The sequence below is a fragment of the Chenopodium album genome, chromosome 4 (genome assembly GCF_948465745.1).
Source record: "Chenopodium album chromosome 4, dcCheAlbu1.1, whole genome shotgun sequence".
Classification (NCBI taxonomy): Eukaryota; Viridiplantae; Streptophyta; class Magnoliopsida; order Caryophyllales; family Amaranthaceae; genus Chenopodium; species Chenopodium album.
Genome location: NC_137837.1, coordinates 74,250,895 through 74,266,331, shown reverse-complemented (window position 1 = coordinate 74,266,331; position 15,437 = coordinate 74,250,895). Strand labels below are relative to the sequence as shown.

The 15,437-nt window shown below is 34.6% G+C and overlaps 1 protein-coding gene across 2 annotated transcripts; it reads right to left on the bottom strand.

The window, feature by feature from the left end:
• Window positions 1-596: 596 nt before the first annotated feature.
• Window positions 597-15,145, bottom strand: LOC145627274 (uncharacterized). 2 transcript variants are annotated; one of them, XM_081679674.1, is made up of 4 exons: window positions 14,777-15,145; window positions 11,659-11,823; window positions 1,384-1,868; window positions 597-1,215 (listed from the first exon to the last, which is right to left on the bottom strand). In XM_081679674.1, exons 1-4 carry the CDS (start codon window positions 15,042-15,044, stop codon window positions 844-846), a joined length of 1,290 nt encoding a protein of 429 aa, XP_081535800.1. In that variant the 5' UTR covers window positions 15,045-15,145; the 3' UTR covers window positions 597-843. The 2 variants fall into 2 exon arrangements, with proteins under 2 accessions (XP_081535800.1, XP_081535801.1); XM_081679675.1 differs by having other exon boundaries at window positions 11,659-11,817.
• Between the last annotated feature and the right edge of the window lie 292 nt (window positions 15,146-15,437).

Here is a 15,437-nt window from a genome sequence, read left to right as displayed (position 1 = left end):
ATGGCAATAGCGATCGCCGATGGGTGGCTGGAGGCGGGCAAAGGTTCCAAGGAGGAGACAGCAAAGATTATCAGAAGAGGTAATTTAGTGGGGAAAGAGAATGCAAGAATACAAGAGGGGGTCGAGTAATCAACTTAAAAGACTTTAGGGGAAAGTGAGAAAATAAGGTGAAGGCATAACAAACTAAGCATAAAAACACCAAAAGAAATCAAGTCAATCATCATCTCTTTACCCTTAGATGAATACCTAAAACCAAATGGCCCCTAAACCAATACGGAGTATACAAGTCTATAACATGTTCACCTAGATAACATACTCGGTTTTCGGAGCAAGGATCCTAGGATTCTTACGTTGTAAATCAGCGCGAGGAATTTAGTCATGAAGAGCTGAAAACGAATCAAACTCTTGATATATTCAATCTTATTTATGATGTGTTCATGGTGCGAGAATTCCATTTCAGTACAGGCAAAAGGATATGATGCTGTGTTCATTCTGTGAGAATTCCATTTCGACACAGGCAGAAGTCCATCCTCATCTACAATTCTCCTGAACACAGAATGTTGCTCGGTTTCTTTTTTCTTTTAGATAGTAAGAAATATAAAAATAGATGACTATATATAATAATCACTTTTGGTTCATGCAGATTTAAGGCTTTGATTGATTAAGAAATACGAAGTATAAAAGAGATAAAAAAAAAAAGGAAGACAGACAACCTCATAACCAGGCTCATGTGGACAACATCAAACAAGCATTGGATATGTCGTTTTCTTTGAATTTAGATAATCAGGCTGAACTACAAAACTCCTCCCTATTAACTTCTCCACAGGGAAAAATTCGATAGCTTCATTCTATCACTGAAACTTCTCCACCCCAACTACAGCACGCGATAACATTTGGAATTACAGGATGGAAAGCAACATCTATGCATGGCTGATTATAAGCTTTTACTTTCTTTACGAGATTGGATGATCTGACACTGTAAAAATATATTTCACCATCCGAGGAACCAGAGGCAAGAATTTCACCATCCAAGTTGAAACAACACTTGACAGGAAAACCAAAAACGCCATGTGATTCATACCTCTTGTACTTGTCTAGTCTGAATGGATGTTTAGTGGAGAATATAGCAATATAGTTTCCATTTGACTGAGCCACAAATGAAGGTTTGAAAGGATGACATCTAACACAAGGGCATGTATAAGCTTCCACATAAACCTGTGAACAAAGAGGTGGACAGAAACAAGTTACACACTGGAATTTCTCAGCTGAAAACAAAGAGAGCGAAGCCCCCTAGACATGCACTTTGTGAGCATAATATTTCAAAAACTTTCAAACACTGTCCGGTTACAAAAGAAAGGAACAAACAAGAAGCTAAAGAGCAACCTGATTGGACAGAGGCACCTCCCGAGAAACATCCCAGACAATGAGAGAGTTCTCACTAAGATTGGTTTGGGATACATCGCTTGAAGAGATAAATTGCTTGCCATCATTCATGAATTCAACATCAAGTATTGGTCCAAGGCGTCGAACATACTCATGAACCACCTTTCCTGCTCGAATATCCCACAATTTCAGAAGCCCCTTTGATCCACCCGAGAGGAACAGATTGGAGTTGTGTGGATGAAACTTAATAGCCGTAACAGTCTGGTCTTCTGTAAAATTCTGAGTTTCCATACCCTTCTCGACGTCGACCAACCTTGATGAGCAATCATAGCCACAAGAAAGAATGAACTGTCCCTGAGGTGACCATCTCACATCTTTCACAGCCGCACTATGAAAACGAAATACACGTGCTTTTTTATGTTGCTCACTCCATACATTCCATATGTAGACAAAATTATCCATTCCAGCAGAGGCTAAAAGGTGGGCTGCACGCTAGATTTGATGAACAAATAAAAAAAACCTCATGAGGCAAAATTTTGAAGCATAAAAGCTCAAGTATAGTATATAGATAACAACATTTAAAACACGTTCATCTAGTAAAGAATTGATCACATTCAGATTTACTGTCCGATTGGCATACAGATCATAGATTAAGGAAAATGAGTTTCGAATTGATTTCTGAGACTTTTAAGACATCCCATTTGGCCATTTAGATTATAACGGTAATGCACCTCATCTACCTACCATGTGTTTTTTTTCATTGATTATCCTTACAATTCATTACCGCCTAAGAGCTTATGAAAAAACAACACTTGAGAAAATTATAATTGAGGACATCCACGAGAATATCATGTGTTTTCTATTGAGTTCCAATTGCCCTCTTACGCCCCCCCCCCCCCCCCCCCCCCCCAAAAAAAAAAAAAAAAAAAAAAAAAAAAAAAAAAAAAAAAAAAAAAAAAAAAAAAAAAAAAACACCTTTACACTAAAGTGCTAGATCACTAATATATCTGTTGTTTATCTGGACTGTAGAGAAACAAACTCACACTCTTTAGCCTCAAAGGGGTGTAAAGATACCAGCCAAATCTTGCTAACTTAAATGATTGACCTTAGTGGCTTGCAATGAGACCCTTAAGATTCTAAGAAGCGTGGGTGGAAGGTACACTGACAGCTTGCCTTGATGCTAGGTGAGGTAAGCCTATGTAGATCATAATATAACCCTTTGTTGTGTGATAAGTTGTGTATTGCTTATGTAGATCGTAATATAACCCTTTGGTGTGTGATAAGTTGTGTCATTCGATTAATAAGAGGAAAGCTTAGGGTATTTTGCTTGATGTTTGTAAATAACAGCTACAAGAACTACGGGCTAAGCTTAAAGCTTGCTCCTTGAAGAAGACTACAGCTACTACTACTCTACTACTAATTTCTCCAATTACATATCTACTACTGTTGCATTGCTTTTCTACTTATATACCAAGTCTTCCCTCATACAAAAGTACCCTAGTAATTAAAACTGTCATGTATTGCTAAGGTGGCTTTCACCACAGCAATTTGAATGCCACACTCCTAAGTGGAACATTAATTTTTTTTTTTCTTCTTCCTGCTACAAGTTGTTACTGCTGCTGATCTTGTCTCTTGGCTTCTTTCTTGTGGCTGCTGGAGTAGTCTGACCCGATTCATAGCATCCCACAAGGAATGGTGGATGACTATGAACTTCCCCGATCATGTATTGATAGTTTTTCAGAAAAAGAAAAAAAATGATTAAGACAAGAAGCAAGTAGGGATGGCAATGGGTCCACCCACCTAGACCCGAAATTTAAGAGGCAGACCCAGATCCGACCCAAACGCACTGGGTCCTAAAAAATCAGACCCTGACCAAGATCCATCGGGTCTAGCGGGTCTCGGGTCCAAAATAGGTCTAACTATAATTTTTATTTATTTTTTATAATCTTTTATATATATATTATAAATTTATAACTATACTAATACTTAAAAATAATTAAAGATGCATTAAAAAAACTTGTTCTTAATTTTGACACACAATAATTTGTTCATTAAAAAGTAAAGACAATGCATGAAAAAAAAAAAAAAAAAAAAATCTTAAAAACTAAATTTCTTGGTTGTACCAACTTTCTCTAAAGTCTATCATCTCATCCTCTAATTACGTAGTATATAATTAAAGTATATCTGATTAAGTGGTTTTTTTTAATAATATTATACCTGATATATATTATTATTTGTTAAAAAAATTTTAAAACGGGTCCACGGGTCGGATCAGGGTCGAGTTTGGGTCTACATTTTTTGGACCCAGACCCTAAAATATGGATTGGATCCAACCGGGTATGGGTCGAGTCCAAGACCCACTGCCATCCCTAGAAGCAAGGCCTACTTTATGATAGTCGTTAGTTCCACGGCTTTGGGATAAAATTCCAAACAAAAGGTAGTTCATGAATACTCCCTTATCATAGTTTAATCTACCGAAAAGAATTTTACTATTTTTATGATGGCGTATTTTACTATTTTGTAATGGCGTTTTTAAAAAAGAGAAACATTTGTTTAAACCCAATTTGCTAGCAATATATGGTATTAACCTTATAATACTACCTCCAGTCTAAATTACTTGCAACTTTGGAATATTTTATATCTCACAAATAATACCCCAAAGTTGCGAGTAATTTGGACCGGAGGTAGTATATGACTTCATTTTTTTGTTTTTGTTTTTTTTTGTTTTTTGTTTTTTTTTTTTTTTTAACAGAATGTAAGGGTTGAAAGAAGTGAAGAAGCTCAATTACAACTTCATAAATTCAAAAACCATACGAGAAACGAGAGAGACAAGAGATCGGTTGGCTTTTTCCTTCTTATATACAAAAAATAAGAGGGTGGCCACTTGCGATTGAAACAAAATTTTCATGTTGTGGATAAGATGGAAGTAGGCATTAATGAAAATGAAGATTATGTTCACAATGTATATGACTTCGATAATGAATTAGAGTTCATTACCTAACATTCACCCGTTGACCTACATAAGATTCATTTGTTTCACCATCTTCAAAAGTGTAATCTTTTTTAAAAAATTGTACAGGCTCGGCCTAAGAGAAATTGCCTAACCATTGTTTGCGTTGGACTCTGCAATTATATTCAACTGGCTTGACTAAGATCCTCCAAATCATAATATACAATCATTATTTGACAATGCGCAAAGTTTCATATTTACATTGCATTATGGTTTATAAAGCTCTTATCTGAGTCTTTGCAAGAAGATTCCTATCTTCACATTAAACAAATATACTACCATCTTCATTCTAGATGCTATATAAATAAAACAACAAATGCCAAGCAGTATGTTCCAGTTCCAAAGCAGAGATTTACAGTCTTCATCTTTCTTTTCTACCACAAATATAGACAAATACCAATAAAATCTACAAGGGATAGGTGATTTGGATGACTTAAACAAGATATGTTGATATTGAAGACTATAAGAGAAAGCATGCAACATTCATTATAGTTCTTCATTTACAAAACCTCACTTTTTCATTAGTTAAGAAATATTCATCAACCATTGCACCATATTCCTATAATGGAAACATAAAAATAGTAACACCATTTTTCTACTTGGTAATTTACTATGACAAATATTCCAAACACACCCCTCCTTGTTCAATTACTAGTCCACTACATCTTTACTCTACCACATCTCTCTACACTTCTCCACACCCCTTACCCCCACTGTTGCTCTCCATTCTCACTACCCACGGCAACGCAGCAACCAATCTCTTTTCCATCGGCACCAACATCAACACTTCCATCTAACCTCATCATCTTCTCTAATAGACCACCACTATTAACTACACTCACCATCTTCTCAGACGGGCCACAACCATCAACACCATATTCAGAGAACCACAGTCACCGTCATATATTGTGATTGAATTTGATTAATGATCAAATTCAATTTTTAAAAGCCATGATTAAGGCTTTATATAGGTATACAATTGTTTCTTCTCATTCCTTTTCTTGCTTTGTGTGGTTACTGGTTTGTATTATAAGGTTATTATTGTGGGTGGATTGAATTTTTAGGCCCACTTCCATAGTGCTTTCCAGTAATTTCATTCTGTCAACGCTTTTAGTCTTCTTTGATGAGCATCAAAGTGGTGGGTGTTAAAATTATGTGACATTGTGACAATAGTGTTGATGATGTGTCTTGGTGCTTGGTGTTGGATGGTAATGGTAGAGTAATGTGACACTGGTGGACTAGTGGTGGTTGATAATGTTCTTTGGTGCTTGGTGTTGTCATGTTAGATAGCAAGAGTAATGTTAGTCCTTTTCACATCCTCACCCAAAACCTTAAAAAGTATGTCATATAGAAATGGTGCAATCATTAATGAACAGAGGAAGTATTAAGAAGGTCGATGTGTTATCCATATACTAAAATTAGTCCAAAGGAAAAAGCAAGCCATTTATAATGAAGCAATTTTTCTACAACCTAGTACTAAAGTCAAAATATAAAAAAGGGAACTTAAAATCCTGACGTGGGGAAGCTATACCTTCAATATCTTGTTGATCTCAATGCACAAAAAGGCTCAGCGTATAAAAAGGCGCAAGGCACATATAGTAAGGCTCAATATCACAATGAGCAGGCCTCGGTGCACTTCAAGGTTTGTTGAAGTAAGGTGCATATATTAAACAATATAACAATTCTTGAAAAATTGTTGTGTGCCTCCTTCAGCTATACCTTAGTGCGCCTCCAAATTTATACAAATCATCTTCCACATTTCAACGTCATTTTCTTTTGATCCTAGTTTTTAAAGTTACAGGAGCAAGTTCATCCCACATAAATCTAATGATACGTGCCAACAGGATATAAGAGCAAATGATAATCAACACTTTTCCTTATGACAAAAACTACAGCCACTGGGGAAAAAACATTCTCTAAGAATGTTTCCTGTTAAATGTAGGTATGTAGGGTATTCTTTTTGAGAGAGATCTAAAATAGAATTATCTTCTTTAGACTTTTATAAAAACTCTTTTTAACACTAAAGGAGCCACTTCACTAAACAATCTCAACTTATCTGGTCATATTAATCAAAATCGACCTCCTCAACATACACATATTAAAAGCCTTGAAATTTGATAACCTTAAATTACACTTTACTTTGAAATTGGCCAACAGTCCAAAAATACCATTCCCTACTCCTTTGCAAAGAAAAGGCTTCACCATCACCTTAATTTCTTTTACAATGCCAAATTTCATTCACCATTCAAAAAACTCAAATGCTACCTTGTTTTAAGAGCTTCAATGTCAACCCCAACTTATAGCACAAAACACACATTCTTTTCCATAAACAAAGAAAAACTCTTATCAATATTATTGTTAAACCTTAGGAAGTCTTGTTGAATAATTTTTTCTTTTTACAAAGAAGTCCTATTGAATATTTATAGCTTTATAATAAGCATAAGTATATTAACCTAATAAGAAAAAGTATAACACCAGAAAATTGATGTCAAAAATATGAAAAACCTAAAGACCTCCTTAAGGTTTTTTTTTTTCTTCACAAAAATTGGATATATACTCCCTCTGTTTTAAAATAGTTGCTCCATTTCTATGCACAGTGTTTTAGGAGAAATTAGGATAAAGTAATAATATATAGAGATAGTGGGGTTAGTGGAATGTAAATTGGAGAAAAGAGAATCTAAAAGTAATAAAATTGGGTCTCGCCAGTTGAGAGAAATGAAATAAACATTATAAAAGCTTCCCAAATAAGGAAATAGAACAATTATTTAAAAACGGCCGCAAAAGAAAAGTGGAGCAAATATTTAAAAACAGAGAGAGTAGTACCATAGGGAAAAAGAATATCATAAACTCTTTCATGAAATCTCTCAAAAGAGCATAAAAAGAAGACCCACATTGGGTGATTGAAGAAACTCCAACCCATAGCCGAACAAGCTAACTAAAACCCTACATTATTGACTTTCTAGTTTATACCATGACCGGTTGTTTGGTAAAAGGGATATAAGGTAGGGATAAGGATTTCTTATCTTTCCTCACTTTTTTCCCATGTTTGTTTACAAGGAATTGAATTTTTCACTGGGATGGGATAGGGATTAAATTGCTCCTTATCCCTTGAATCTTTTAACTGAGAGGAGCAGGTATAAAGAATGGGGATTAATCCTTCTCGTATCTAATTACCATTCTACCCATCATCTTCAACCTTAGACAACTCTATCAAGCATTGCCACCACGCTGGGCAACAACCACCACAACAGTGGTTAACAGAGGCAGCAACTGACGACCCCCACAACTCACGAAGGCAACAAAAAAAAAACCTACAAGGCTACAATCAATGATAATTTGATGATGGAGTATTAATTTGTTAGCAATTTATGAAATTAAAATGAGAAAATGAAAGAGTTAAGGGGAAGATGGAAGGAAACTGTGCTAAAAATGGAGGTTTGGAGGGATGGTGTGAGTTGGTTGGTTGATGATTATAAAAGGGTAATATAGTAAATATGTTGTTCTTCTATATCAATTCCCTACCTTTATCCTCTTTCTATATCCTATCAACCAAACAAAGGATAGAGATAAAATAAATTTAATCCCACTTATTTAGTCCCACCTTTATCCTCCCTTTTTATCCCTCTTTATCCTATCCCTCATACCAAACGCTCCGTGATTGGAAAATAAAAAAAGCACAAGAAAATTATCTAAGTTTGCAACTACACGCCATTATAATAATGCCTTTCTTCAATTTTCAAAAATACAAAATGAGCCTACTAAATCAATTTACTAGGAAATGTATTCTTTTGAGAATTGACATGTGAAAATCCAATAAAACATGATCAAAGGCTCAAAGCATTTTGCAAGAGATACAAACTGATCTAATAGCAAATAAAAAAGAAATATATGTGATCATTTGTGGTTAATGATAGAATGTCCTCACCAATTTAGACTCTTTTCTTTTCACCTTAAACTTATAATATTCAATAAAAAAAATATTTCAAGTTCAATAGAAATAATATTTCACTTCAGCAGTACAAATAATTTACGATCAGTAAAAATAATTTTAAATACTAAAAATCAATAACTTTACAAAATAAATACAATAGAAAATCAGTAAATATATACTTCCTCCGTTGTTATTTACTTGACCTATAGCCCTTTGGCACGCAATTTAAGGAAGAAATTAAAGAAGATTAACATAAGATAAATAAAAAAAATTAATAGCATGAAACCCCAATTCATCCCTTTTATTGGTGGTTTTATTTTTTTGTATTAAAAATATCGTTTGTCTTCTTTAATTAACTCCTTGAATTGCGTGCCATAGGACTATATATATATATATATATATATATATAAGTTTTACAAAAACAATTTAAGTTCAACATATATATTTAACTTCAAAGAAAAAAATTTAAGTTCAAAAAAAAAATTATTTTAAGTTCAACAAAAATAATTTAAATTCAATAAATAATATGTAAATAAGACAAGGCCTCACTAGTTACTTAGACTCAATTGTAAGGAGTAACCGAGTAAGCACTTTGCAACAAGTACATAATCAACAGTTCACCACCACCAATCAAGCTAATAGTTAAACTTCGGTCTATGTTGCTCAAAATCATATATCGTATGGTATCCTACTTTTACAATTGGCAAAGCTGGAATTCAAGGCAAGGATATGGGGACACAACAAAATATATTAAAGAAAATTAATTTCCTAATTCAAGAGTAATTACAATAAATTTGAAAGGCCAAAGAAAATCAAAAGTATCAAATTCCATGTTAGTTAAAAGTTTTGAGTTATTAAAGTGTTGAAGACAATCAAACGAGAAATGAAAGCGAAGAGAGGTAAGAACAGGAAAGACTAGCCATAAAGTTAAAGTACCAGGTTGAATTTTCTCTCTTATACTACGAATTATTCTATTCTATCCCCTACCTATCCATGGATGATAAAATTATAAAAACAACAAGAATGTGAGTTACTCAATTCGTCACCACTCACCATTGTTGGAGAAGACCATAGGAAAGATAGTTGTAAAAACAAGTCACTTTAGCATGATAGGATACACATTCCATTGTTTAAGCAAAAAATTGGTAAATATTAACAACCCCCCCCCCACCCCCCCCCCCCCCCAACCAAAATTAAAATTACTAGAACGACACGTTTTTTGAATTGCTTCCTCCTTACAATCAATCTTCCTTTATACTTACCCTATCAAATTTCCAGAACCCTCAAATCCTCAATACAAATTTCATACACATATCTGGTCGTGTCATGTTAACCTGAAGTGTTTTGTAGTACAAATCATGTAGTCTCCATTGGATTAGATATAGTGGCACCTCGATAATTCATGGTGAGTATTTTGTTCTTAAAGGAAACTTGAATTCCACCTCTTCTTTAAGGACGCGAGGCATATACCAAACATCCACCTTAGAACTAACACTGGGGAATAACTTCTAGATGAATTACACTATGGGAAGCTATCAGACAATTTTGAAAGCTCGGAATGAGGAAATATGTGTAAGATTATTTTCAATTGGAGGCAAAACTACCAAGGCTCAAACCTTGGGAATAGAATAAAGACTAGATATATGGCAACAATAATTTTAAGGTTTGTCAAGATATTGTGTTTGCGTTCTTAAAAAAGTACGCCAACTCCACATCATTTTCATGATTCAAGTAATTTCATAAGCGTATACTTTTTATTTATTTATTTATTTTCAAATAGCCTAGTGTCTTCCCTATATGAAAACGCAAGAGACCACTAAAAAAATCTTAACAAATCTTTGCCTAACACTTTATCTTAAAAATCTTAGTTTGCTACACCAAAATCAAAGTCATAAAACAGATCAGAATGCATTTATACAAGTGATCATCAGTAATTAAGACCACTTGAATATCAACATCACAAGCCTTCTTCTTTTGCCTCTAATTAAAAGTTAAAACCTAAGCCCCCTAGCATATTCCACAAGTATCTAGGCCATACTTGCCAAAGGCTAAGCCAAATGAAAAGAAAAATTTATTACTAAGCTCTTTAAGCAACATTGCAAGGGGCAATACATTTATACATGTTTACCCTACCAGGCTACCTGCACAAACTTAGATTCCCACTACTTGTCAGCTTTTTTGTCACAAAATCCATTTGCCAAAGTAATACACAACATAACATATCTTTAGCAACAAAAGTCGCACCCTTTTTTTTTTTTTTGTCACGTAATTCCATTTGTCAAAGTAAACTATGGCATAACAACCATATCTGGCCCTGTCAAGTAAACCAGTCTAGTACACTCTTGGTTCAGGAACCGCCTATTTCCAAGCATTGTTTCTTCAATTGCCCAAGAGTCCAAACTTCCTACTCAAATGTCACAAAGCCTTGCAACTAATAAATTTCCTTTAATGCGTCAAGCCTCTACAAGTTACGAGGTCAATATAAAACCCATGAAATCACAGTTGATGCCAAAGTAGCCTCCCCTCCGATCCTACACCCTAAATCCTTATTTCATTAATATCTTCAAGGGTGTCTAACATTAATGATAAATAATGAACTTTTTATGATATTGGGAAAGTAGGACAATAAAGAGGTTCAACTAGCAAAATTCAAAAAAAATTCCATATTCAGATTTAACCTATACTCTAACTCTCACTTCTCAACATGTATTCATATAAGCAGCTGCTAATGGCCTGTCCTTAAGAATAGATTCACTGAAGCTCCAATCAAGTAGCCACAAACCATAGCTATTCGAAAATGAGAGTGAGAATGTGTAGAGAGAGAGAGAGAGAGAGAGTATTTTCTTCATGTAAAGTAGGGGTATTTCTCATTAAATTTGAGCTCAAGTATTTTCTTTTTCATCTTTTTACAGACATTACAGTTTGCAGGTATGGAAAGTGGAAACACGTGTAGTTAAGAAACGCTTTGTTTCAAATGTGTTCTGTTGGGTTTTATAATTCAAAGAAATAGAAATACATGGTGGGGCGGTATAGTGCTTCGTAGGTGAGTTCCTGAGATAAGAAAATTTGGCATTTGATATCACTGAATAACTAATGCTTTTACATTTTTTTTTTTTTGAGATATCATAACGACACCACACATAGAGAAGCACACAGTAGACGCTTGGCCAAATATGACAATATCATGACGCTAAATGTAAATTAAGCCCAACTTACCTACGTTACTGTACAAAAATAAATTCTATTGGAGTTCTTAACGAGTTGATACAATTAAAGCGCATCAAATGAAGAAAGGTTAACTTAATCCAATCCAGTAGAGGAAACAATAACTAACCATGACTTGTTGACCACTGCACAGCATTGACTGCTTTCACATGTCCATTTAAACCAATAGACAGCCTGAAAGGTAATTTGTTGTTCTCTGCACATGTATTTGTTCGCTTCTTCAAAGACAACAAAATGTCTGGCCGCACATATGCTGAAGAAATACTCCCTATTTCTGCCAAAAATAGAGCAGTGAGTGTGAGACTGTAACTGAGGTTTCAGTGATTCAAGTGTGGATAGGAAGAAAGTGCATTTGTTTTCATTTTTCATTTGTGCAATAAGTATTTGAGAGGAGAAGGGGGTGGAACAGGTTAGATACAATAACTATAAGAAGGGGGAAGCAAAGGATTACTATTGTGGCACTCTCACTTCAAAATAGAGAGAAAAAAATTACTTGTACACATTACTGAAATGGAAACTTTTTTGACAAAATTTCTTATAAGAAAACATATAATAGGGACCTTGGCCGAAATGATGGTGTGGTGTATGGGACAAATCTTCAGATCAATTTCTTTGTAGAGAAGAAGACAAGTGGCAGAGAAATAGAGTTTATTCTTGAGGAAAAAGATCTGGAAGAGGACGGGAAAGCAGCAGATTTTACTCGAATATCTTTTTACTTACATACATGAAGTCCATAAGTATGAGACTAGGTAGAATTGTTTCTGTCGTCTATTAATGAGCTTTTACCCTCCACCCAGGAAACCATGTTAAAAAAATAATAATAATAAAATAAAAATAAAATAAAAAAAAAAAAAAAAAACTACATCCGTTTTTATTTAGTTGACATCTTTCTTTTATTACCCTTGCCAACGCACTATTTTAATGATTAATATCTCAAATTCTCGACAGTAGAAAATTATAAAAGTGGATATTAATAAAATACATTGAGATGATTCAAACAAGATCTCACTTAACTATATTTTATAGTAGCTATAAATCACAAAAGATAATCAAAGTGTAGTTTGCGAATAGTGTAAAAGTCAAATGGTGTACGGAGGTAGTATACTTATAAAGAAAAAAAAAAAAAGTGTTTTGAATAACTTTAGATACACACAATAGAGTTGATGTATACAAGGTATATGATTGAATTTTTTATTACATAATTTTCATTAAACATTTCCCAGTCATTTTCTTGTTTCAAGAATTACCCCTTCCCTGTTTCTGAGACCATAAATTGTTCCATGCTACCTGGTGGTACATGGTGTAGCAGTATACTTTTATACTAATTTTTTTTTTAAAAAAAAAAAAAAAACTAGGAAACGAATTGTGTTCCCATAGACCCATACCCGTTCCACATACCTAAGCATACCACAACACAGGTAACAGGTAACACTAGTCTAGAGATCAAAATGTCCAGTCATTGTCATTGCATTAAGTTAGATAATGCAGCTTTCATCCCAGTATTTGAGTCCAGGATGTTACTTCAGTTCTTAATAATGAGTAATCTAGATAATAACAAGATCATAGCTGCAGGAGCACATATTTCATTCCAAGAGCACAAAAAGGATAGTAAGAAGAGGCTGGTTATGGAAAGTAATAAAGAGACATGAAAATAGCGGTGAGGACATCATATCGTGGACATCAATGAATTTGGTAAAGAAGTCGGCTAGACAGAGGTGTGAGATGATAACATGTGAACCAAGAATGGTCAAGTAAAAATGAACTCATTTGATTTGCTTCCTAGCAACTCCCTTTCTCAACTTCATTCCTTGTCTAGACTCATATTTCCCTTGTACAAACCAAACTTTTATTTTTATTCCCTTTTCTCGAATCATTTCCTATCAATTAATTAACTCAATTTCTTTCATTTTGTCTTTAGTGAGCCAAAAAGCCCCATATTTTGTATTTCTATTCAATGCACTAGGTTCTTAAGTCAAGGAGAGAATTATCATGAGAGATAGTATGACTTGAATTTTGAAAATATCAATTGAGGCATAAGAGGAAGTAACACGAGGGAGAATTAAGGGATAAAAGGAGAGAAGTTTCAAAGATAAACTTTTAAATAAAATCATATGATGAACAACAATATAAGATTATTTTTTATAGAAAACAAAAATGTTACTGAAGCAGTAAGTACATCAAGAGGGCAAGATGTCCTCAATAAGTAACAGGTTAACACAAATACAAGAAGTCCAATTCCTTTGTAATTTGTATGAATTGTATCTCCACTGTAAAATAATTTGGTAAAGAACCAGCCACCTAATCCCATAAAGAAGCTAAAAGGTTGACTTCATCCCACGACGACACACTCACAGATAGCAGCAATGCCATTAAAGATTTGCAGGTTCCGCTCTAGACCAACCCAAATATTTGAAGGACTTATCCAAGTCTCATTAGACACATCAAAAAAAGCCTCTCCAAAGGTAACAAGCCAATTGACAATTGAAAAAAACATGAGAGCATGGCTCGGCATTAACTCAGCACATCACACAACTGCCATATGAAATAGCCAATTTGCTTTCCCTAATTTTGGATCAAATCATACGCACTAATACTTCCCAAGCTCATTGTTCACACAAAAGCTCACATCTTAAGAGAATCTTCTCCCTTCCAAATAAAGTTTGCTATTGGAAAGTAGGACACTAAGGAGGCAAATTTAGATAAATAAGAACCTCGAGAATCACCTTCAATTTTTCTCATTGTCTTAACTTGAAATTGTTATCTACTTCGTTTTTAATTCCATTTGCAACGCCAATTAGAAACCAAATATATCACTCGATCACTTCGAGCCTTCTTCAACTTTTTGTACTAATCTTATACAAGTATTTCTCGGTCCATAATATCTTCTCTACCACCAATTCTTCCAAAAATGCACCTAAAATCCATTCAATCCATCCTTAATCACTAGGCAATCATTTCTCAAGTATCGGCATCGTTCGGGTTATTCACCTTCCTCGTCATCTCACAATTGGTCATAAACACACAAAACTTCGACACTCAAAATCACACTCCATAAAACAATTAATTCTCTTTCAATGCACAACCATAAATATACACAAATCAATCGACAGCAACTCAATAAATGTAATTATTTCCCCAAATCTAACTATTTTTTCAATTCTAGGTTTTCCACAACAATCAATTGAATATAACCAAAAAAAAATTACAGAAAATGAGAAAAATCATACCAGGTGAAGGAGGCAAGGTAGGAGATGGCTCAGCATGAGTGGTTGAAGCTGACGCCATTAGAGCTTTCTCTCTCTTCGAGATGTACCTACCAGTACCGGAAATCGGAGCTCCGATTTGGGGATTCGGAGCCTGAAAAACGGGTTTGTGAATTGGTTGATTATAGGGTTTGGGCCGCTTCGATGGAGGAGGAACGATTCTGGTAGGTTTGATTTGTTGTTCATCTTCATCATCGGAACTGTTTGAGTAGGTTTTGCAGAGAAGATCCATTTTACAGAATCCGAATGAAGTTTTTGATCGGATTGTTTTGTTGGAGTGAGGAAAGAAGGGGGAATGTTAATGAATGAAGTGCCCTAATCTTGTCTTTCAGATAGCACCCGTCGGGGCGGCCTATGGCACGACACAACCCGTCATGAAATAAGAACGACATAGGTTTAGGGGTGTCAATTCGGTTAAACAGTTCGGGTTTGGGTTGGATTTATCAGTTTCGGGTTATAACGGGTCGGTTTATAACGGATTGAAATAATAAGCGGGTCGGTTTGGGTCGGTTTTGAAAACTATCGGGTCAGTTCGGTTTGGTTTTTTTAATTGCAGTTTCTATTCGGATCGGGTTCTTATCGGATCGGGTTCTAGTCGGTTCGGGTCATAATCAATTTGGGTTGA

Bases quoted from the DNA above. Each gene is read 5' to 3' on its own strand.
- LOC145627274 (XM_081679674.1), bottom strand. From the start codon at position 15,044: ATGGATCTTCTCTGCAAAACCTACTCAAACAGTTCCGATGATGAAGAT. The intron at 11,824-14,776 runs GTATGATTTTTC...TATTTTTGGCAG, and splicing joins TACCTTGCCTCCTTCACCTG to AAATAGGGAGTATTTCTTCA. The intron at 1,869-11,658 runs GTTAGTTATTGT...TCTAGCGTGCAG, and splicing joins GCAGTGGTCAACAAGTCATG to CCCACCTTTTAGCCTCTGCT.